The following is a 22,377-nucleotide window of genomic DNA, read 5'->3' as shown; positions in this document are numbered from 1 at the left end:
CTGAAATGCATTTTATCACCATTTAAACAAAGCGATTTAAGATAACTTCAAACAGGCCAGGGTAAATGTAATGTTTATTTCCCAATATGCATCATAAATTACAACCTCTTTGTAATCCTTGTCCTAGCAAAAAGTACATCAGACATTTCAGTGCAAAAAGCTGAAGCCATGTTAATTAAAATAACACTTGACCGCCTTTCGTTAAATCGCAAAGCCAGTGGTAGACGCATAAATTAAAAAATAAATAGAATTAATAAAAAAAACAAAACAGACCAGCAAATGCTGAAACAAACAGAAGAGATGTTTAGAGAACAACTTATTATTTTTGGTTTAGGTTTCCTGTTATGCAGCAAAGTGTCAACTTACAAAATCCCTTCCATATACATGTATGAATACCGACGTTATTAAACATGTTATAATCTTGTTACAGTTTCTAACAGAAGTATCACTGAGATGACTCGGGATTTCTGCGTATTTTTTGTTCTCAAATAAATATTTACAGTAGATTTGGGGACATTTTTTTAGTGTGTGTGTGTGTGTGTGCACCCGATTGGAGAATCAAGCTGAAAAAACAAACCCTGTTCAACTTTTTTTTTAAATTTTTTTTTTACTTTTTCCCCGTGAACGTCAAGTTATACGCAGAAACCCTGAGCGCAGACATTGTGCAAACAGAACCAACAAGCTTGTTTGTGTAGTGAAGCGAGTCCAACAAATGTGCCGCAGTCGCGCTCACTGACCGCAGTGAAGTGTGGTTGAAAAGGCTTTAACGCATTCCGACATGATCTCTAAAGTGAAACAGTTTCCGACTCCTACAAATGGTCGCTCAGAATCTAGTCGCGTTTGTCTGTTCCGATCGCTTCCTCACAACGGATCTAGACTAGAAAAAGCACCGTTAGTTCACCTTGCTCTGCTGAATTCAAAATACACAAGTTGTGTTTCGTTTTTCCTGTGAAATAAAATGCTGCTTTATTTTATTCACCATAAACCCTACCTGATTGTTATACATTTACCTTTACACTCTGCCTGTCCAACAGAGTGTTTTCCTAGCGCTGTCTTGGTAACAAGCTAATTGAAGCTTTTCCAATCTGAAATAAAAATGACCGTGGCACGAGTAAAACGCACACAAGCGAACGGGCAAAAGCAAATGAGGACCGTGAAATAAGACAAACCCTCAATGGAGAGACGCTTTGTCGAATCAAACATATTTTTCTAGAAATTATAACTGTTAAAGTCAAATTTAGAGAGCTTGTCTAGTGGTATAAATTGAGTTCAGCTTAGTGTCTGTAAGAGGAGAAACTGCTTACATTTAGGACCGCAGAGATTAAAGCAAATGCGACACAATAAGAACAAAACTGGTTCTTGAAGGTGGTCAAAAAGAAAAACAAAGAAAACTCCCTAAAAAAAACATTGCTCCGACGTTGCAGAAATTTCAGATGTTGAGTGTGGCATCCACATTTCAAGTCTTAAGTCAAGAGTTTATGGCCCCTCGTTCGTCTGACCCTCCATTTTGTCCTCTGCTGGTCCAGGGCCTTCTGTCAGCAGTCTGTAGCGTTCGAGTCGCTGGCAGGTTTCCGCCGTTGCCTCACAGATTTCTCCTCATCCTGCAGAGCAGAAAAAAGTCATTTTAAGGTTAAAGTGTGACACTCGAGGCCTCTTTCTGCTTCAATAATTTTTTTCTGAAAACCAGGGCCCTAAAGGAGGCGATGCTTTTGATATTACCCTAAATATTCAAGCTTTGCAGCTTGAATATTGAATAGTCATATTCCAACTCATATTTAAAAATGTTCTGTATGTTTTCTTTACGCGTTCCAACATAACATAGAAGTTATTCTTTGAAACAGATCTTTCACTCAATGGTTTCAGTTTTATTGTCGCTGATGTTGCCTAGTTGAACATGGTAACAAGACATCGTTAGATTTTAAACAGCGACACATTCTGGGTAAAACACGTCATTTGCTGCACTGCATCCCAGGTGGAGAACATGAGAGGAAACTGAACTGCTGGGTAAAATGTTGTCACCAAGCTGTCACTAACCAAAACTTCAACAGAGAAGTCAAACTTTACTCAACTAGAAGTTTACAAAACCGCCAAACGAGTCACTGCTTTAGAGTTCATCAAGAAAAATTAACTTAGTGGAAGCCAAGTACGCGAAACGTGATGAAGAGAAAGTTATAAAGTAGCTTTAGTATTTTTCAATAAGACTTTATGTGGATTCATTCTATAAGAGGGTAAATGAAGGGGTCAGCAACTCAAATTTAAGACTTTTAAAGACAATCATGAATAAAATTTAAGACCTATGTCATGATAGAGATGTACAAGAGACATGCAAGTGACCAAAACTGTGAAATTTCTGGGGTCTTTTTGTGGCTCGTTGTCGTAGGAACTTTGTGCTACGATGGCTAATGGCTTTTTTGTTAGCCAGCTAGCTAGCAGGTATTTTCAGCCTGTTGACGGTGGCCGTGACCAGCTTGAGTCACAGAACGCAGTGAATGAAGGAAAGTCTGCACACGGCTCAAACTTTGGCCTGATTAAAAAGAATGTATGAAATTAAATATTCTTACCACGACAAGACTTAAGACCTTTGATTAACGTATTTAAAGCCTACTTACATTTTTAAGAAAATAATTCAAGGCCTTAATTTTAGATAAATGAGTCTAACACCCTGTATAACCTACAGAATATTTGACTGTTCAGACATGAACCAGAAACCAGAAGCAGACACAAGCCTCTTGTTTTTTTTGTGTCTTTTATTTATTTCTCATCAGGACTCACAGTCTGGAAAACGCCGTTCTGTCCCCACTCTTCTGGGGACTGGTCCTCGGCTTCCTCTTGCTCTTGCTCTTCCTCATCCCCCTCTTCCTCTCTCACAGTGTCCATCCCATCTTCCTCGTACTCCGTCAGATAGTCTGATTCCTCCGCTGGACACAGAGATTTAAGGCACACATTATAGAGGTCACTCAACTGGGCCCACAATATAAATAACACCTACTGTATTAGTAGCAGGGGCCATTTAGAGTAGCAGAAAATTCTAATTTAATTGGTATCCTGGACCCTTTAATTGGTATTAATACTAAAAAGAACAAGTAAGAGGCTCCAAATCTTATTGATTCCTAACCCTAACACACGAATAAAGCAACGTCTGTTCCAGAAACATGCCGCTACGGGCAGAACTGACATTTCCTCCGTTCTGGGAAGCAGGTTTCACCTTCTGTAGCCACGTAGCTTTGCACCGGCTCTATCCTGGACACGATCTCCGCAAGATCCGTGAAGTCAGCCCCGGGACACGTGTCGATCTGAGAGACAAAAGGATTTTCCTCCTTATATTGTAAATCCACATCTGTTGTAGTGAACGTGTATGTTCTACAGGAAACCAACAGCGTTCATGATGTGTGTGTGTGTGTGTTATAGCGGGGCTCACATCCTCCGTCCTCTTGCTGCCGTTGTAGTCAGCTGAGCGGTGATCCCTCAACATGTTCTTGATGATGTCGCCCCGCGCCCAGCCGGTGAACAGCATCTTGGCGTGCTGATAACCGATCTCCTGCAACAGACGTTCAAAAATGCTGAAAGTTTTAGAAAACACTTGTTTTTTCTCCAGCTAATTAGTGATATAACATGGCCGAACTTTAGGAGGATAGAAGTACTTGAGTTTATATTCAATTTGGAGGCGTGTGTATTACACCTCCAATCAAGTCACAATCAAGTGACTGTGTTGCCTTCAGTTATAAAAATATCAAACGTGATTTAAAAGACATTTGACTTTGCAATTTACGGCCTTTAATTTGGGTCTCTGTCTCTTTAAGAAGCTCCTGCTCTTCTAAATGTGCTCTAGGAATAAATCGTCACTCACATAGATCTCATCAAACTTGCCAAAGTCCATGGTCTTGAAGCGGTCGATGGGGGGTCTGATGTACTCGCAGTAGGCACTTTTCTTTACCACCTCCAGCTGCCGCACACAGGACACATACGCCAAGCGTGACTGGATCTCCGCCATGTCCGGCACCTGAGGGAGGAAATTAAGCCAACTGGAGTATTGTGATTGTATTCCAGAAATTTTAGTAGATTTCATAGATTTATTTTTTTCAGCAAACAGTCCTCAAAGGCTGTAAACTCCGAGTCCATCCCGTTCTTTACCTTAACTTTTTCTGCCCAGGGATTGATCCGCTTCCAGAGCAGCCACCAGCCGGACAGGCTGTCGCCGTAGTTACAGAGGTCCGTTTCGTCCTGGCTGCCCACATCAATGGCGATGACCGTCCTGGTACCCACGTTTCTCGCAATGTCCGCTGTTTGGACGTTTAACATCAACCCGGAAAAACGAAAACCAGCAGCAAAAAAGCAGAGCAAAGTTACCAGCGTGTTCGTGGATTCGATTGTTTGGACGCCGACTCAGGGCGGAACAGAGTCTGGATGGACTTGAACCACAAAAATGTGGGTTTGTGCTGATGTACTTCAGATTATTTATGGCCAATTTGTTAGATGAAAACTACATATATCCAGTTCGAAAGGTATGGAGTCTAAATTGTGGCTTTTCTGTCTCTGTCTTAGAATTCTGTGGCTATAAACATTTTTGTGGCGTTGAATTACTTTAAGGACAGAAACAGGAAGTCTATCCGCAAACCCCCAAACAATCAACCTTCAGTATGAGCCAGGAAATACAATAAAAAACAGCTGAATTCATTACATGTAAGATACTGATTTAAAGGGGTTTCTTCAAGCCTTTTGTCTGGCTTATCAGAAGAACGCAGAGACAAAATGTCCAAATATTAGTGTTTCGTCTGATTATTTCCTCTGGCGAGTCTTAATCAGTACAATGTACAGCTTAGAGCAGCACGTCTGGATTTAACCCGAGTCCAATAGAGGCCAGATGCTGCTGCCTTAAATGCATTCAAGAGATAAATGTAATTATTTATAAATCAAAGTTCCTCCCCTCAGTATCAACACACACAGATAACGTTTATGTTTTCCACAGTTGACAGAAACTGACTTCATAATTTCAAAATGACAGACAGACGTGGGGGTGGGCGATTTGCATCGGGGTTGCTTATTTTTTTGGAATCAGATTGGGCGCAAGTTAAAATTGAGCGTCATAATAAAGCCAAAATGAGCCAATTTAGTTCCTCAGTTATGCCTTTTGTTAACGTATAGATGTCTTAAATAAATAAAAGAGAAATATCTAAAATGAGATAATGACAGCATACGAAATCGCCCAGCCCAACAACAAATCAGAAATACCAACTTAACAATTTTGGATTTTCTTGTCAGGACAAACTGGTGTGCTGTGCAAGATAAAAGCAAATATTCTTTGTTATTTTTTTTTGTTTTTAGTGCAAGACTGAAGGCAAATTCTCCACCCAATGTTTACTTGATCCACACCAGGCTGCTTGACGGGGCAAAAATCCTCTCAGCCACTTCAATATCAGGACCAATGGCTACAAGTTTAATAAAATGCTGACTTTTCCCGTCTTTAAACCAGAGCTGTATTCAGCAAACATTCAATCATTTATTTAACTGAAATAAAATTGAACTGACGGAAGACGCATTTGAGAAATTCACCTTTATGGTCTTAAATTATTCATATCCCTGGCAGATTTAAGCTTAGATTAATCTATTCAATTTTAACTACATTTCCTTCTGAATGGGCGTAATCATAACATTTTGGAGTGACTTAATCAGAAGGGGGATACAGATTAAGGTGATGGCAAAGAGTCACCACTTCTCATCTCAACCCAGGAGATGAGAAACTGTAAAAATCTGCTGAGCAATAATGGGGACAGATCAATTACATTTATTTTCACAACCGAGTTTCCTTTTATTTATTTATTTGAGCTCACTTCAATTTTTAAATGAAATTTGTCAGGGGTATGAATAATTTTAGGCTTAACTTTACATAGAGGTGCATTTCAGTACGTAAAAGAATAATCAAAACCTTATTTCATTTATTTAATTCAAAAAGTGAATTTCATTTCTACGCATTTAGTCAACAGAATGAACACAAACTGGATTTAAACATATCACTGTGTGTGTAATGAATCTCTGTAAAATATGAGATTTGTTATCTTAACTCAAAATAAATCAATATTTGACTTGAGATTAGATGAGTTAAGTAACAATGTATACTGGTTTAATGTTTTTTAGACTGGGAAAACTCAGCATCACCACTGGACTACCCTCATCTAACCCTGTCTCCTTACTTACCGTTACAGGTAAACATTAGTAAATTGATTAATACGGCTCCCCCTCATACAGCGCTTCCCCATCCATCGCTCCACCTCCCCCCCGCCTGGAGCTGGCCAGACATTCAGAGGCACGGAGCGTTTTGGGGGCTGAGGGACTCCACCTGTACTTGCCTGGCAGGTTGTTGATGTAGCCACCGTCCATTAGCAAGTTGCCGTCTTTGGGGTCGCAGAGAGGCGGCAGGTACCCCGAGAGGGTCATGCTCGCCCGTACATAGCGCCACAGAGAGCCTGGCACACCAGGGAGGAGGAAGGAAGGGGAAGGGGGGGATAACATCTCAATAACGTTTCCTACACCTTATTTGATTAGTGCTGACACAGACCGCAACCCAAACAGCAGAGGGAGCTCAGCCAGAGGGCGGCAGCTGATCCCCGCGTATGCTGGGACTGCCGTGCTGCTCATCTTTAGACTCTGTTGCAAACCTCATTACCCGACACAGAAGCCCTGTGAGACTTATGCAAAAGGTAATAAAGCAAATGGCAACAACCCCCCAAGAGAGCACAGAGGCTATCACAGACCTCCAAACGGTGTCCCATCAACAGTGCCTCATTGCTTCTAATTGTGCGAAATTATTTCTTTTGTAAATGTCTACATAGATAGCTACATAGCTAGATAATTAGCTGACTAATTATCTAGCTAGTAACTAGCTAGATAATCAGCTGTGTAGCTACATAACTATTTAGCTCACTAGATAGCTAGGTAGCTGGATAGATAGATACTTAGCTGTATAGCTAGCTAGATAACTAGCTTGATATCTAATTAAATTAGATATTTAGACATAGATATCTAGATATCCAAATATTTTAATGTATCTAGCTAGATATTTAGATATCTTGCTAGCTATACAACTAGTTATCAATCTAGCTAGATATTTAGCTAGCTAGAAAGTTATTTAGATATCTAGATATCCAAATATCTAGAAATATAAATCTAAATATCTAGATATATTTAGATATCTAGCTAGCAAATATACATCTAGCAATATATCTAGTTATCAATCTAGCTAGATATCTAGCTAGCTAGATGGAAGCAAAGCTCCTTTACTTGCAATGTTTCTATTGACAAAGCAGCAGCAGATGTTGACTGGACAACATTTCAAGGTCTGATACTGTGAACATGGCAGAGAAGCAACCAGCCTACTCAGTCCTGCAGCACAGCTCAGAGCCAGCAGGGGGCAAGAGAAGGCTAGACGCTGCATGGGTTGGAAGGATAAGGAGCACCACAGAGAAAAGCGAGGGGTGCCGCTGTGCATGTAGTATGCTGATTGCTAAGGTGGGATTATCCTACTAAAACATGACTATAGAGAGGCAACCGGCTTAAATTTCGATTCAAGGGCTTTGTTCGGTTTAGATAAGGGTTTACAGTGTGCAACAACAGGATCCAGAACACATTCTCATATTTACAGCTGATCTTCAAGAACTGGCATGCAAATTAAAAGGAAGCAAAGCCAGGGAGAAGGACAGGAGCTGAGCAGGAGAGGCTGAACATGTTCCTGTAGGTAGAGATGATTGAAGTAAAAACAGGAGAGTGACACGCTCCCGGGGGGGAGGAGGGGGATGGCATCAGTTCAGCCCACGTGGACAGAAACACTTCGATCCTCCGAAACGCAGAGCGATCCGTAGCAACAGAAAACACACGATGAAGGTTTGGTGTTTCATGAGACTTCAGAGTTGCAACACTATTCATTATCCTTAAACTTTTTCACATTTTATTAATGTTAAAACCAAGAAATTCAAAGTATTTTATCGGGTAAAAATCTGAACATTTGTGGCCAATGTTTATATTCATGTTATGGCTCGGCAAAGTGGCAAAAACGGTATCCTGATAAGGATTTCTTATCAGTCAATATTAAACATTTATTGATTAGTTTTTTTTGTTTTAAATATCCAGCCAAACTGGTAATATGACATTTCCTGTTTTATCCACATTTTTCACTCCACACAGTCGTTTATTTTTAAGCGGTTATGAGGCACGGTGGCCAAACCTGAAACTGCTGCTGCGCACGTTACTGAGCAGGTTGTTGCTAGGTAACCAAAGAGTGAGTGAGTTGGTTGATCCCACCAACCTAGCCTAGCTGGCAGTGAGAGGTTGGGCGGCTAAAGTCTTTCAATCTGTCTACATTACCCAGAATGCTGTGCGGTTCTGGATTGGAGTTCAGTAAAAGTATTGAAAATTCTATCGGATGCATTATCTACCGATACGCGTCTATCTCCATATGTGTTGCCATTGATTTATTCCCCGGCACTAATCTATGTGTTTCTCCAACACATAAAATGCCATTAAAATGTGAAAAAGTTCAAGGAGCGTGAAGAGTTTCGCAACAAATCGCTATCTCCATGTCAAAATCAACTCATTAACCCTCAACTTATTGTAGAAAAAAAAAAATATATATATATATATACTAAAAAAAAAAAGCCAGCACAGACAATTTTTTTTGTGTCATATTATGAACTTCCAAGGGAAAATAAATTATTTTAGCTCAAATGTCTTGGACAAAAAGAAACTTCGTGGTCATGCATAAGACGCTCAAACATGCCCAGGGAGCATCTCAGATCTCGGAAATGTTGCATAGCTGGATTATAGTCCAACACACTGATTTAAGAACAGAAAGGCTTATGTGGGTGTATAACAAAGCCAGTGGGATCTAGAATAGGACATGTAAAACAGGATACTTAAACTACATCTATAAAGTATTTCCTTCCAAACCATGGGCTCCCAATGTCCACCTGGTCAAGGATGGGTTAGTTACAAATGAGAACTGGGATAACAGTAAAGAGGAGGGTAGCCAAGTGGTTGACCGTCTATTCAGGGACCGTGGGGAGAGAGACAGAGGTGATTTTTGGTGAGTGGGTGTTTGAACTCTGACCTGGGACATTGTTAACATAGCAACCATCCACAAGCAAGTGGCCATCCTTGGGGTCGCACAGGGGAGGTAAATAGGGGGTGTAGGAGGCGCTGGCTCTAACATAGCGCCAGACGCAACCTGTCGGGGAAATGGAGATGGACAAGGAGGATCACATCAAATATGAGCCGGACTCCACGTCACAGATGGAGAAGAAAAAAAAACAGGAGGAGGAAAAGAAAACAAAATGAGAAGGACAGTGAAAGGAATAGAGAAGAAGGCAAAAGACGGAGAGGAAGAAACGCTTGAGACACAGAGACAAAAAGCTAAAGAGGCTCCAAGGAGAAAAGAAACAGAAAGAAACGGGATGTTTTCTCACTAAAGTCTACTTACAGTAATGTGCAAAAGTCTTGGGGCATCCCAGTTCTCTTTATACAACGTTGGTCAACTTATCATTGTAATAAAAGTCTTTCTTTATTGGCTTTTAAGAATGCATTTAAACTGTTCCTTGTTAGAAGATACACAACCTGAATTTTAAAAGCAAAAAGAAGGTGCACAAGTTTGAAGTTATCGTGGATTTTGTCTGATATGAATAGTCAAATTCACACGCACCGGCTCTAATAAACACATACACCTCCACTGACATTTGAGTAAATGTTCCTTACCAAGCCGCAGAAAAAGCTCATTCCTTTATAAGCCTCCATCAAGCTTTTTCACAAATCTGGCTTGAGATCAGCAGACATAGGAGAGATCATTTAGGTTGGTTGGAACTTGCTTTTAAACATAATCTATACATTTCCAAAAAGCTTGAGGTCTGGACCAATCCAGAAGATTACTGCCACTTTCAATGAACTTTTGGTTTATGGTGGTTTTGTTTTTCCAAGTGTCCGTAAGTTGGAAAATCTGATTCCATCCGAACTTATTTCTGGTCACTGAAACCAAATTTTTTCTCATACAAGAACAAAACTTTTTTCCAGAAGGGATTTCGTTTGTCCATGTGGGAGGAAAAAAAAACTTCTAAAAGCTGAAGGTGTTGCTTTGGAGCAGGTGTTTCTTTCTTAGACGGCACCCTGGGTCCATATTCAGGGATCATCTAGCTATGATACTTTAAGCCTTAGGGGTTCTTCTGTTGCTCTCAAACAGAAATGCTCCTTTTAGTTTGTATTTCTAATTAGACAGAGATTTCCACGGACACATCAGAACTGATTTAGTAATATATAAAGCATGTTAGCAATGGCCCAGACCTCAGTCGTATGGATTAAAAGTCAGACTTGTGGTAGGAATCCATCGTATTTAAATGAACAATGCCATTTGCGATTGAAGAAGTGTTAAAATATTTAAATGGAACAGTGCCAGAAGTTTTTTGTGCATCAACTTCAAACTTGTTCCTGTTTTTAAAATTCATTCGAGTTTTATGTTGGTATCCGATGCAGGAACGAGTTAAACGCACTTTTAAAAAGGCCCAAGCGACTTTCATGTCGATAATGAGTGTATATCAGCCTCCTACTGGGATGGCCAAAACATAGACCTCGTTTTTGAGCTGCTCTCAAGTATTACTTTTATAACCTTACTGTCGTTCTTTCACTGTCTGCTTCATGTTCCTGTCCACATGTTTTGTTTTGTTTTTGCCCAACCCTAAAAAGATTTTTCCAAAGGTTTTCATCCTGTGTTCAAACAGAGACGACATTTTAGAGAAAACTAAACTGATTTGGAACAAAAGGGGTTCCAGAGTGAAAATTTCTGTCCTGTGTATTCTTCTGGACAGTGAAAATGATCATGTAGCCCAACTGCTAACCTGATCTATAACCCCAAACGTGTCATATCAATCAGACTTAACCATTTTTTGTTTCCTTACTGTGTTTACCACTAACCTCATGTGGAAGCCTTATGTCCCATACTTCATGTTTAGCACCACTTATAGGTCTGGAGGAGTTAAAGAAATTGCGTTTTGGGCCGTTCCTCGAGTTTTTGTGTGTCTGAATGCTTTTTTTTTTTTAATGGTTCTTTGTGGACGCATGTGAAACTGACAACCTGTTTTAGAAAAAATGTTTTCATGTGGATGGAAACGTGAGTATGGCAAACTATTAGCATCAAAAAGCAGACTTCTAATATGCTGTTCTGAACCATGAATAGCGGGATGCGTTTTTCTTCTGGTGGGTAAAATGCCCCAAAATCTAGTAACTGAGCACAAATAAAACATCCTCTGGATGATAAAACATGTATGAAATGTGACAAAATATGTATACTGCACATTATTTAAGCCACTGTGCATTTTTTTACGTGATCGCGCTTTATTTACACCACCAAATGTTTAGATTCACAACATGTTTCCACGCAAAAACAGCGCATCACGCCATTTACAACATGTTAATATTTGATTTTTGATACTAAAGGCTTTCCATACTTGGGAAACCACTGTGTCAAGATCACTTGAAAAGTCCTCAAGAAAGTCTGGCACGTTTTGAAGCAAAGTATAGCATTTGTGTACAGAAATATACATTTTTAATTCAAACTTGTTGTAGTTGTACATTTTCAAATGCAGCCAGATTTGTTTTAAAGACTCCAAAAATAGGCAGACAAATACTGAAAAATAAACTAAAAACAAAGAAAAGCTTGATTGGATTAGTATCAGTCAAACTTAATGGTTGACGATTGAGAATTACTCAACGAAACTGGTTTAGAACGTCAGCTTCTGAAGGATTGGTGCTTTAAAATTGAGCTTAACATAGCATTAGTGTTGTTAGGAGACCGGATCAAACGGGTGACGTGGGAAGAACCACTCAGACAACGGCAAGAGAGAGAAAAGAGAAGAGAAAGAGTGAGTGAGGAGACCATCGGTTTTAAACTACTGGAGATGTAATTATTTTTCCATAAAAAGGAGATTAATGGGGAAATTAGCAACATTTGTGCCATCTCTGTAGCTTCGACGTCGGGATACGGCCAAAGAAAAAAAAAGGAAGTCGCTTTCTATGCGACAGCCATTAAAATGGCTGCCCAGTAAGTTTTTCCTTCCCAAACCTGGAGTACTGAAATGGTACCAAATAAAAACTACAGGAAGCAAAGGATGAAGGTGAATATAGGACAGAAACAACGTAGTACGTTACTGAAGGGGGGGAATGGAAAAGATTTAAGAAGCGATGTGTTCTGGATCCTACATGTTGACACCGACGTAACAGGGGACTTTTGTGATTTAGGATCAACATCTACACAGGTTATATCTTGGGTAGAAGCTTTAAAAGGCTAACAGAGTGAGGCATATTTACACTAACATAAATAATAATAATAAAAACCAACGTTTGCACTTTATGAAAAGAAGGGACGTGTAGAGGAAGTGAGAAAAGAAGAGGAAGAAAGAGTCTAGGATGAAGCACATAACAGGAGCAATGAAAGAGGAAAAGGCTTTGCTTCAGCAGTTAGTCCACACACATGCCAAGGTGCAAACATCAGCAGCATTCCTGCAGGACTACCAACTCATCAAATACAGCGCTAAAGCTCCATAAAACCAGCAGCTACAATGCAATTAAAGCAGCAAGATGTCAACGTGACGCACCACGCTGCAAAAGATAGCTTAGCGTTACGTTAACTGGAAGTCAAGAGCGCTGGATTTGATTTTACACATTCAGAAAACGCAGCACACAACAGGTTAACTCTTCGGCTGAAGCTAATTCAAACATAATTAGAGGATTATTCGTGCAGAATCGCAAACAGTTGAACATGTGAATTAAAGTCGTTTTGGACTTTGATGTCTGCCGTTAAATTGTTTGATGGAGAGAACATTTAACGTCCACCACCTCCACTTCATCCAAACGCTAACGAGAAACCTGAACAAGACCTGGCGAGTCTTTGGAAGTCAGGGTTGGAGACGAAGTGCCTCAGGTTCTCTGAGGTGAATCGCAGTTAGGAAAATGAATTAATAAGAAAATGGAGAAAGAAAACTGGTTAATGGCCAACGATTAATCAATATTACACTGCTGATCATGATCTTTTAAGGAAGATACATTTTGGAGTTTCTAGAGCTGGGCGATAAATCGATTTTATCAAATTTTTGGTTTTTGAAGATTAAATTCTTGGAATAATCTGGATTTTTATTCCCCCCACCATTTTGCTCCGTGGGTTTCCATGGTTCAGAGTGATGCCAACAAGCTTAAAGTCGCCATCTTGTTTGAAGAGCGCGTTTCACAGCTTCCATTTATCCGGACTTTGAGTTCATTACGACAAAATGTAAGGATCAGGCTCAGATTAAATAAATAAATAAAATCTAAAGTCATAATGCTACAAACTTTATTTCTAACAGTATGATTTATTGTGAGAAAAATTTTGAAATAATATGAAAATAAAGTCTTAACATTACCAGAATAAAGTCGTGATATCAGGGGAATGAAGTAGTAATTTTATAAGAACTCCAACAGAAAAAATAACAAAAATATATCCAAGCTTTTTTCTCATGAGGAAAACAAAATACATTTGTCTTTTTTCTGCTATTGTTGTGACTATGTCCTCACAGCTCACAGAAGGGATAATAGAAACAAAAGCCACTCTTTGAAAATAGGTCCTGTCATTTGTAATTTCTTTTTTAGAAAAGAAAATGATGAGGGGAAAAAAATTCTTAAAATCAGAAATTGGATCTAGTATTAAAAACTTTTTATTTTACTTTGAAACTGTATCGCCCAGCCTAACTTCATGTCAGCCTCACAACTAGAGAGCCTCGCAGTCTCATTCAAGTGACTTCTTTTCACTTTTAGTCCCAGCCTGTCTTCATGCATCATAAGGCTGTGAACATTGTTTTGTGAATCTCTCTCTCTAGTAACTTAATTATCGTCAGTGAAAGCGAGACCGCAGCTTCCTGGCATCAACTCGTCCCCAACGCTGATCTTCAAACGTTCCTGCTAACCTGCCTGGAGGATGGTCAAAACGGTGACCTTCTGGCCTGGTGAACATTTAGATCTCCATTGGACCTTCCAGAAGCCACCGTCACATTCGTTTCTAATATTTTACGCATTGATAAAGTTTTTAAAACATTCTTCTTGAAAACCAGTGAACTCTTATTGGTGTGATTTCTACTTCCCCTAAGTGTTTCTGCAGGTGTTTGGCCTCAGTGGAGGTTATGAACACAGCAGCTTCAGTCTTTACCTCAAATCAGAAAGCAAATCTCTGCCATCATTAAGCCAAATCGGTCTAAAAGTCGGGTTTTTGTCCATTTTGTGCTCCAGGTTATTCAAACTGTTATTATTTTTACATTTAACACCAGCAGATGCAAAACTTGTACAAAGTAGTTTTTGATGGTTGACTGACTGCAGTGACATGCCATTGCACTGGTTCTGTAACGCCCTCAACTCAGTCCGGCTGCGACTCACCGTCCTGATGGACGCGCATGGCCGACGCCGTGATGTCCGTGGTGACGTTGAAGTATGGGAGCCACAGGTCCTGAAGGTTAAAGACAGGGTCTTTAAATGCTGCCGTATTTTTCAATATTGCTCTATTAACAGAATGAAGGTTTGTACTTTTCTCCTACAGCAAAATTTAAGCACTTTTCAAAGCATTTTCAAGGTAAGTTTTCAAACTTTCCCTGGATCACTTTAGAGATAAAAACAACACAAATGAATTAAAGAAGACAGTTTAAACACAGTTTTATAATATAATTTATTACTGCTATTAAATGTCTCTATTACACATAACGTATACGCCTGACCTAAAAAAAACATGCTCTTGCTAAGTTCTCTGGCATTTAGCAAAGAGGAATATATTTGCTAATTGCAACTGACCTAAAACAAGAGAAATTTTGTTTGATTTAACTTCAGACAGACTGAAAAAAGTGTTTTTTAAAATTATCTTTAAATATCTGGTTTCAACTGTAAATACATTTAGGCTTTCAATCAAATGTTAGGTTGCACTTTATTCCAAAACCACACAGTTTCAATGACTTTATACAGAAATCAATAACCTTCTAAACCTTGAGAACAGCAGAATGAAATTCAAGCATTTCTAAGGATTTCAAGCACCCATACAAACCCAGCGAAGGGGAAATTTATCAGGAACGACTGCATATGAAAAGTCTTGCTAGAGAATTAAAAAAAACATCTCTTACCTCAATTTGCTTGTCCTCAAACACATTATAGATGCTGGTGTTGAAGGCCGAACCAGAGAACATGGAGGTGATGGGATAGGTGAGGTCCAGGACCGTTTTAAATACTGAATTCATCGACTGTTAAACCAAAAAGCAAAGACACATCAACTTCTGTTCCATCGCTCAGACACATTAGTGCTTCTTGGTGACGTGTTACATGTAAACTAGCCACTACGTATAAGAAAATGGACCAAGAATGGACACAACAACGGATTGCACCGAACCTTGGACCATTCTCTGGCTCTCTGTTTGGTCCGAACGGCGGTCCTTTCCTCGGCATACAGCGCTCCGATGAACGAGCCGATGGACGTGCCGCCCACGATGTCGATGGGAATCCCAGCTTCCTCCATGGCTTTAATCACCCCCACATGTGAGCAGCCTCTGCAGGACAAAATGTGCAGGATGTGGGAGTCTATGAGCATGTGATGAAGTGAACTTTCACATTATTTGCACAAAATAATCGTTGATTAACTAGATATGCACTAAAAATTCTGATTCTGTGAGTTTAGTCTTTGAGTTTGAGCTATTTGTTTACAAATACAAATTAGTAAACTGCAATTATAAATGATTGCTTTTAGGTTGGCCAATTAAACTACTCCACTCTCCCAGATTTTACTAAATCTAACCCAGAAGCTGTTAGAGGTGCTGATGTTTATAGCAGCAAAAGGGGCCCCCAAGTCAAATTCTGCTCCAGGCCCCATACAGCCTTGGACCGGCCCTGTATGAGTTAAACCCGCTGCATGCTCAACTCAACAAATAGAAGATTTCATTTAATGTTACTAATGTGGCTTTAGTAGCGCTTCCATTTAGTGTCTGTTGTGTTTTTAATAAGAATCACAGAAAATGTTTTGGTTGCTCGAGTTTTAAGGGACGAGTCTCTCAGATCTCCACGCGGCCGCGTGCAATAACTCTGGGTGACTAAGTGGACAAAGCATTTGATATGGTTTGATGCTTCGTGTAACTGGAAAAATAATAATAGAAATAATAATAAAATAATATAAAACCAGCGTGTTGCGTCCCTACGAGGAGAGCGCGAAAGCTAGCTAGCAAATGTATATTAGCAGCTGGTTAGCTACTTAAACCATCTGCTTTGGGCTCAGACTCACCTGGCTCCGCCTCCACCCAGCACGAGCGCGATGCTGTTTCCAGTGAGAACTCGGGCCAGCCGAGAGAAATCGCTGTGTCTGTCCGCCGTTTTCTGAAACACCTTCTCATAAACTTCCCTCTGCGGAGACAAAATACAAACGGCAACACATGAAAATTAGCTCTTTAATTCAGAAGACTTTTTTTTTTAAATTGTACAGAAATGTACCAGCTTAGTGGGGCTGCGTCTGGAGAAGACCCGGCGGGGACACTTCAGGTGGAGATGACCCGAGCACCAGCTGCGCATGTTGAGCCACTCCACGGTTCTGGACGGACCGGGTCCGTCTTCCTTGTGCAGCAGGATGAGCTTCTTCAGCGCGCGGACGGCTGTGTTTTCCAGCATCTGCTCCAACTTTAGAGACGACAAGGAGAGGAGATTAGCGTTACGGTGCAGTTATCACCCTCACAGTCCTCTGCTCTATGGACACGCACCTCCCCTAGAGCGGGCTCCTGATCCCCCACACCCACTATCAGGATGCAGTCAGCCTGCCGGATGCAGCGCTGCGTCCACGGCGTCATGCTGCTGTCCGTCTGGTACAGGACGATTCGGTTGATGTCCTCCTGCTGGGCCAGCCAGCCAGAAAGACGGTACTCGTAGATGCTGAAATCAACGGGGAGATGAGGAACTGGGTTTTATTCCAGCAACATTGAAGGTTTTAAAAGCAAAACAAGGGCTTAAAGGTCTGAGATACCAGTGAAATAATGACACCATGATAAAGTCTCACAAACATGGCGGACAGTTCTCTGTGGATCTTCCAGAGTGGTGATTAACAGCCACTCTGGAAGCTACTTTGAATAGCTACCAATTACAGTCTTCCTATTTTGGCTCTTGCAGGTGCAGCCAATCAGCACCAAGGAAAACGAATGAGGCTCCTGGATTGGCTGCTGTGAAAGCCTATCATTAAGCATTGCTCTAAGGTACTTTCAAGTTCCCAAGCTGCATTTTCTCTTGAATATATTAGCATTTGTTGTGTTTGGAGTTACGGTACACGAAAACATTCGCAAACAGTCTGAATATGCAAATACTGAATTTGTGGATCCCACGCCCATTTGTGGTTCTGTAATAATCTAAATTTGAGTGAAATGGAACAAAATGTAGCAAATAAATAATGTTTTATGCTCTCGACTTTTCAGAATTTAGTTTTACTAGGCTGGTGAGTCACGGCTGGTACCTGAGAGTCCACTGTTGAGTTTTTAAACGTGGATATAAAATAAAAGTTTTTTTTTCTTAATGAAGTTAATTGCATAACATTTTCAAAACAGAATGACCAAAAACAACAACTAATATATGTTTATTTGTTTCTTATTTGGAAAAATGTGATTTAAAAAAATCCACAAATATTATCCTATGGAAGAAAATGTTTTCATCTTCTCATTTTTCAAAACTTTATTTTTTGTATTTTAAAACTTATAAATAGCAATAAAATGGTGTTTCTTTAAAAATTGCAAATTATATCTAGAGAGAGAAATTGCGGCTCGATTGTTTTTGTCTGTGAGCCGAGGGCAAAATGACTGAAGTCTGATTTAGACAATGAGGCATCGAATCAAATCTGAAGAAATTAAGCAAATTAAATTCACACTCTAGTTTCCATTTTCCATACTTTACCAGGCCTGGAAAATATGAAAAATAAATTCCTTACTTTTCCACACAGCGAAGGATCTCTGGATAAACCTCAAACAAATTAATATACGAAAAGGATTTGAGAATGTGTTCGATTTTAGAAATGCTTTCGATTTTTCTGGAAAACGTGTTTGTAATTAGTAAGAATAAGAAAAAAATACTGGAAAAGGGAAACGCTTCCCTGAGCACCAGACTGACCTGTCCAGAGCAGACGCTCCCAGGCGCTCCCTGATGATGTCACTGGTGAGAAGCAGAGTGGGGCCTTCGCGTGTCAAACGGGGAGAAGGTCAAATAAATAAACCAAAACAAGATGAAGAGAATGAGATGAAGAAATGGAGAAAAAATGTCCAGAAAGTGAAGGGGGCGTGGGGGGGGAGTTACCGATGGCACTGAGAGCGTGGCTGAGCTCCAAGTTAAAGGCGCTTATTGGCACTTCGTCACCCACAGGAAGCACAGCCACGGTGGAGAGGTTACTGGTGGGGTTGGTGACATCTGCACTTTTCGTCATACTTGGCAAATTCAGCGCCGCACCTGGTGAGCGGGGAGCAAAGAGTGAGAGAGAGAGAGAGAGAGAGAGAGAGAGAGAGAGAGAGAGAGAGAGAGAGAGAGAGAGAGAGAGAGAGAGAGAGAGAGAGAGACAGGGAGGTGTGTTTAGTCATCCTCTGACCTGGGAACGGCCCCCGACCGTGCTGCAGGTTCCCCAGAATCTTCTGGCCCAACAAGTGGATCAACCTTGTCACGACCTAAGAAAAAAGAAAAAAAAAAAAAAAAGACAACAAACGTGAATCAGAAGAGCACCCATAAAATTACAAAATTCAATAAATTAATCAAGTATTTATATATGTGATAACATAAAAATGTTGAGAAATAAAAATAGAAACGATGTGCAGCTCAAAAAGTACACATGTAATAAAATTTGGAAGTGTTTTATACAGATTCATCACATGTGGTGTAAATATGATTGTTTTTTTTTTTCATGTTTTCTGTGCCACAGATTATAAGGAGAGAGGAGAAACGAGTCATTATTGATCATCACAAAGACCCAAAACCTCTGGTGACCTTCATAGCAACAGCTGCAGACCAATCGCCTGCTGAGCAACAGAGGAAAACAGGTAGAGCTCTCAAAACTGAAACTGAATTATAAAATAAGTAAATTATAATATAAATGTTATTATTTAATCATGGTTTCCCAATTATTTAAGAACCACAAGTTCATTTCAAAACTCTGAAACAACAAGGTTTAGAACACAACAAAAAAGTTTTGGGTTTTATTCTGGTTTTTCTTTTTTTTTTTTATGCATGCATTTGTGGATTCTCAACAAGCAAAGCAATCAATGAATTTGACGAAAATTCTAATTGTGACGCTGCAAGTCAAAGACTGATGCCACTTCAGTAAAAATGTGAAAAGTGCCTCGTTCATAAGAAATTCTTCTTATTTTTTTTATCTTTCAAACAACACAAGCAAAAAAAGACTGAAGCCTGCTTGTTTTCCTTATTTTTTTAGCATACTTGTCTAGTTAAACGTTTCAGAAGTGTGTGTGAATGCTGCGGAGATCTAAACAACGCGCTCGTTTCACCTGTGGGTATCGTCTCTTGATGTTGTTGAGCGTTCCCTCTGGTAGCTTGACCAGCTCCGTGTCCCTCACAGCGTGCACGGTGGTGGCTCTGGGCTGCTTGGTCAGCGCCTCCACCTGGAGGACAAACAACATCCTGCTCCAAAACCCAGAGTTTGGCTCAAGAGTCGAGTGCCCGCTCAAGAGAAGAGGAAACCAAGTATGCTTACGACACCAATGAGGTCTCCTCTGCCGTATTCCCCCACCAACTCCTTCTTGCCGTTCGCCTTCCGGATGACCGATCGCAGACGTCCGTTCAGGATGATGTAGGTGCAGTCCGACTGGTCGTCTTGTCTGCAGTTAAACAGCCGCCATCATCATCGCAAACGGTGCGAAACGTGCAGATGTGTTTTATTTAATTCATTCGATATGGATTCATTTCACATAGTGATGGATTTGATATTCTCTTTGTGAAGCACATACAGCTGAAACCAGAAGTTTTACACCAAATTAAAAGACCAAACTTCTCTTGTTTTACCATCAGTTAGAATTACCAACATGATTTTGCTAAGTAGACGGGTTCTGTGTCCCAGAAATGAATTGGTTTTCATCAGAAATGTGCAAATTGACTCTGGTAAGAGTGATTATTCACAGTGAAACATGTTCCATGCTGACATAGGCTGACAGGACATTCAGTGAGGAGGAAGCTGGTACTCCAAAAGAAACACAAAAGAACCAAACTGAAGTTCAAAAATACACACAGGGACAAAGATCTTCATTTTTGGAGACGCATCCAGAGGTTTGATGAAGCCAAAGTGGAACTGTTTGAGCTCATGCTAGCAGCTTACATCTAATGAGAATCCCAAAATAATTTTAAATAATCGTGTAAGTAAGCCACAACAGAAGCTTATCAAGTTCTGTTTCTAACCATAATAATGGAAAGTTAAGTGGGTGGAAAAAGTGCGGTAGAAACAAGGGGAAATTTCAAACTAATGCAATAGTGACAGTCTGCTGGACAACATCCAAGTCAATTCTGTAGATCACAACATGGATTAAAGATTTCTGTACCAAAAAAAATAAATACTTTTGTCCTTTTTATTTGTCTCAATCTTTAGAGAGAGATATTATGGCAACTCCCTGAGAAACTGAATTGGAAAGTTTTTAATTAGCTTTAAATAAGTGATGGAAACTAAATATATCCCTTCATATTGTAACAAAGTTGTCCAAAAAAATGGAAGCTTTCATTCTAGTTTACTAAGATGCATCATCCATCAGTAAAGATTGTACAAACATGCAGCTGAACTGTGTGAGAACAGCAAGCAAAACATGTTTATGTAATATTTTCCTTTATTGCAAATAAATGCAAATATGTCTGTGTGAGGAAAACCTGAACGAACCTGTAGAGGGCTCTGCCCGCTTCAACGGCCATCCAGTCGATCGCAAAGTCCATCTGCCTGACAAAAGCCGACATTCGAATGGCCACCGTGTGGGCCACACTCAGCACCACGTTGGGCTGTTCCTTCATAATCCTGCAGGGGCCAGAAACGAGGAGGAGTACTGATTGAACGAAGGGCAATAGTGAACAGCAATGACAAACAAAAAGACAATTTGCTTCGGCTAAAATGATTAATTCAGAGGGAAACATGCTGATGGTTCTAAACCGAGCTCATAACTAGCATCTTTTCAATTATGCAATCTTTGGCCACAGAAAAGAGGAAAAGACTCACTCATAGAAATCTGACTTTGAGATCTTCAGGTAAGTACAGTCTCGGACAGCCTTAATGGAAAAGATAAGGGGCTCTCCGGTGAGCACCGCGAGCTGGCCTACCATCTCTCCTGGGTGGGTCACAAACAAGCAGACGGCCTCCTGTTTGTCGATCATTCGCTGGTAAACATGCAGGCAACCAGACAGGACGAAGTGCAGACTCACATCCTGCGGGACCATGAACGGAAATAAATTGTTTTCGTGCCCGTTGCCACACACACAGCCTTTACGATCCGCGTCCGGTGGAGTAGTTACCTGGTCTCCCTGACTCGCTAAAACGGCTCCAGCTTTTGCGTAGTGCAAAGTCGCTTTCCCGCTTAACAAACCTGGATCCTAAAAGAGTGGAGACATGCTGTCAAGACGAAGATGGAGGAGAATACAGTCGGACAAAATGCGAGTGCATGACACTTTAGAGACGCTTCACATGGAAGTTTGATTGCAGTCACATTATTCAGATACATGAATGACCACACACACACAAAAATATATTTTTGGATCCAATCGAACATTTTAATCAGTGCGTTGGTTGGAAACAACAATTTAGACAATGTGACAGAAAAACTAGTCTCTGCATAGGAAAGGTTAGCAAGTGGTCTGGGTTGAATGTCAAAAGAACTTACACCCACAAAAAGAAGAAAGAACAAAGGCAAAGTAAGAAGGCCCTGTTTCAGTCCTAACATTTCAAAATAAAAGCATTTACACATCATATGCAAATGTGTTTTTTTTCTTTTCTTGTTTTTGTTGTTCTTGTTCTGTTTATGGACCATAATTGTGTCTAAATAAAGAGGATTGATTGATTGATTGATTGATTGATTGATTGATTGATTGATTGATTGATTGATTGATTGATTGATTGATTGGGCTGGCAGATAAATTAGTTTTGTCCTTTGATCCAATTTTTTGTTTTTGAATATTTAATTTCAGGAAAATCTGGATTTTTATTTATTTTTTGTCACCAAAGCACACTCTGGGTTTCCATAGTTCAGAGTGATTTCAGTACAGCCAGGTCCCATCAAGTTGCTTGATAAATGAATTTTACAGCTTCTAATTATTTGGACTTTGAATTCAGTCAGACAAGCAACAATATGCGACAGCATA

At 40.1% G+C, this 22,377-nt stretch overlaps 1 protein-coding gene across 3 annotated transcripts in view; it reads right to left on the bottom strand.

Moving 5' to 3' along the window:
- Positions 1–57: 57 nt before the first annotated feature.
- pnpla6 (patatin-like phospholipase domain containing 6) overlaps positions 58–22,377 on the bottom strand; it is a 36,414-nt gene continuing 14,094 nt past the window's right edge. Inside the window, exons 16-37 of one of the 3 annotated variants that reach the window (XM_008412136.3) lie at positions 21,535–21,612; positions 21,242–21,447; positions 20,912–21,043; positions 19,745–19,868; positions 19,539–19,652; positions 18,629–18,704; positions 18,343–18,492; positions 18,160–18,223; positions 16,773–16,941; positions 16,510–16,692; positions 16,304–16,422; positions 15,422–15,578; positions 15,159–15,275; positions 14,428–14,497; positions 9,098–9,214; positions 6,345–6,461; positions 4,132–4,280; positions 3,848–4,000; positions 3,419–3,538; positions 3,206–3,293; positions 2,773–2,918; positions 58–1,601 (exon numbers count right to left, since the gene is read on the bottom strand). In XM_008412136.3, coding sequence (XP_008410358.1) covers positions 1,536–1,601; positions 2,773–2,918; positions 3,206–3,293; positions 3,419–3,538; positions 3,848–4,000; positions 4,132–4,280; positions 6,345–6,461; positions 9,098–9,214; positions 14,428–14,497; positions 15,159–15,275; positions 15,422–15,578; positions 16,304–16,422; positions 16,510–16,692; positions 16,773–16,941; positions 18,160–18,223; positions 18,343–18,492; positions 18,629–18,704; positions 19,539–19,652; positions 19,745–19,868; positions 20,912–21,043; positions 21,242–21,447; positions 21,535–21,612 — 2,715 coding nt within the window. In that variant the 3' untranslated portion in view covers positions 58–1,535. The remainder of the gene's footprint in view (positions 1,602–2,772; positions 2,919–3,205; positions 3,294–3,418; positions 3,539–3,847; positions 4,001–4,131; positions 4,281–6,344; positions 6,462–9,097; positions 9,215–14,427; positions 14,498–15,158; positions 15,276–15,421; positions 15,579–16,303; positions 16,423–16,509; positions 16,693–16,772; positions 16,942–18,159; positions 18,224–18,342; positions 18,493–18,628; positions 18,705–19,538; positions 19,653–19,744; positions 19,869–20,911; positions 21,044–21,241; positions 21,448–21,534; positions 21,613–22,377) is intronic. The other 2 variants (XM_008412304.3, XM_008412223.3) reach the window with 2 other exon arrangements.

This window comes from Poecilia reticulata, chromosome 1 (assembly GCF_904066995.2).
Source record: "Poecilia reticulata chromosome 1, P_reticulata-male-v2, whole genome shotgun sequence".
NCBI lineage: Eukaryota > Metazoa > Chordata > Actinopteri > Cyprinodontiformes > Poeciliidae > Poecilia > Poecilia reticulata.
Note: the sequence above shows the minus strand (reverse complement) of the source record. Positions and strands in the feature narration are given on the sequence as shown.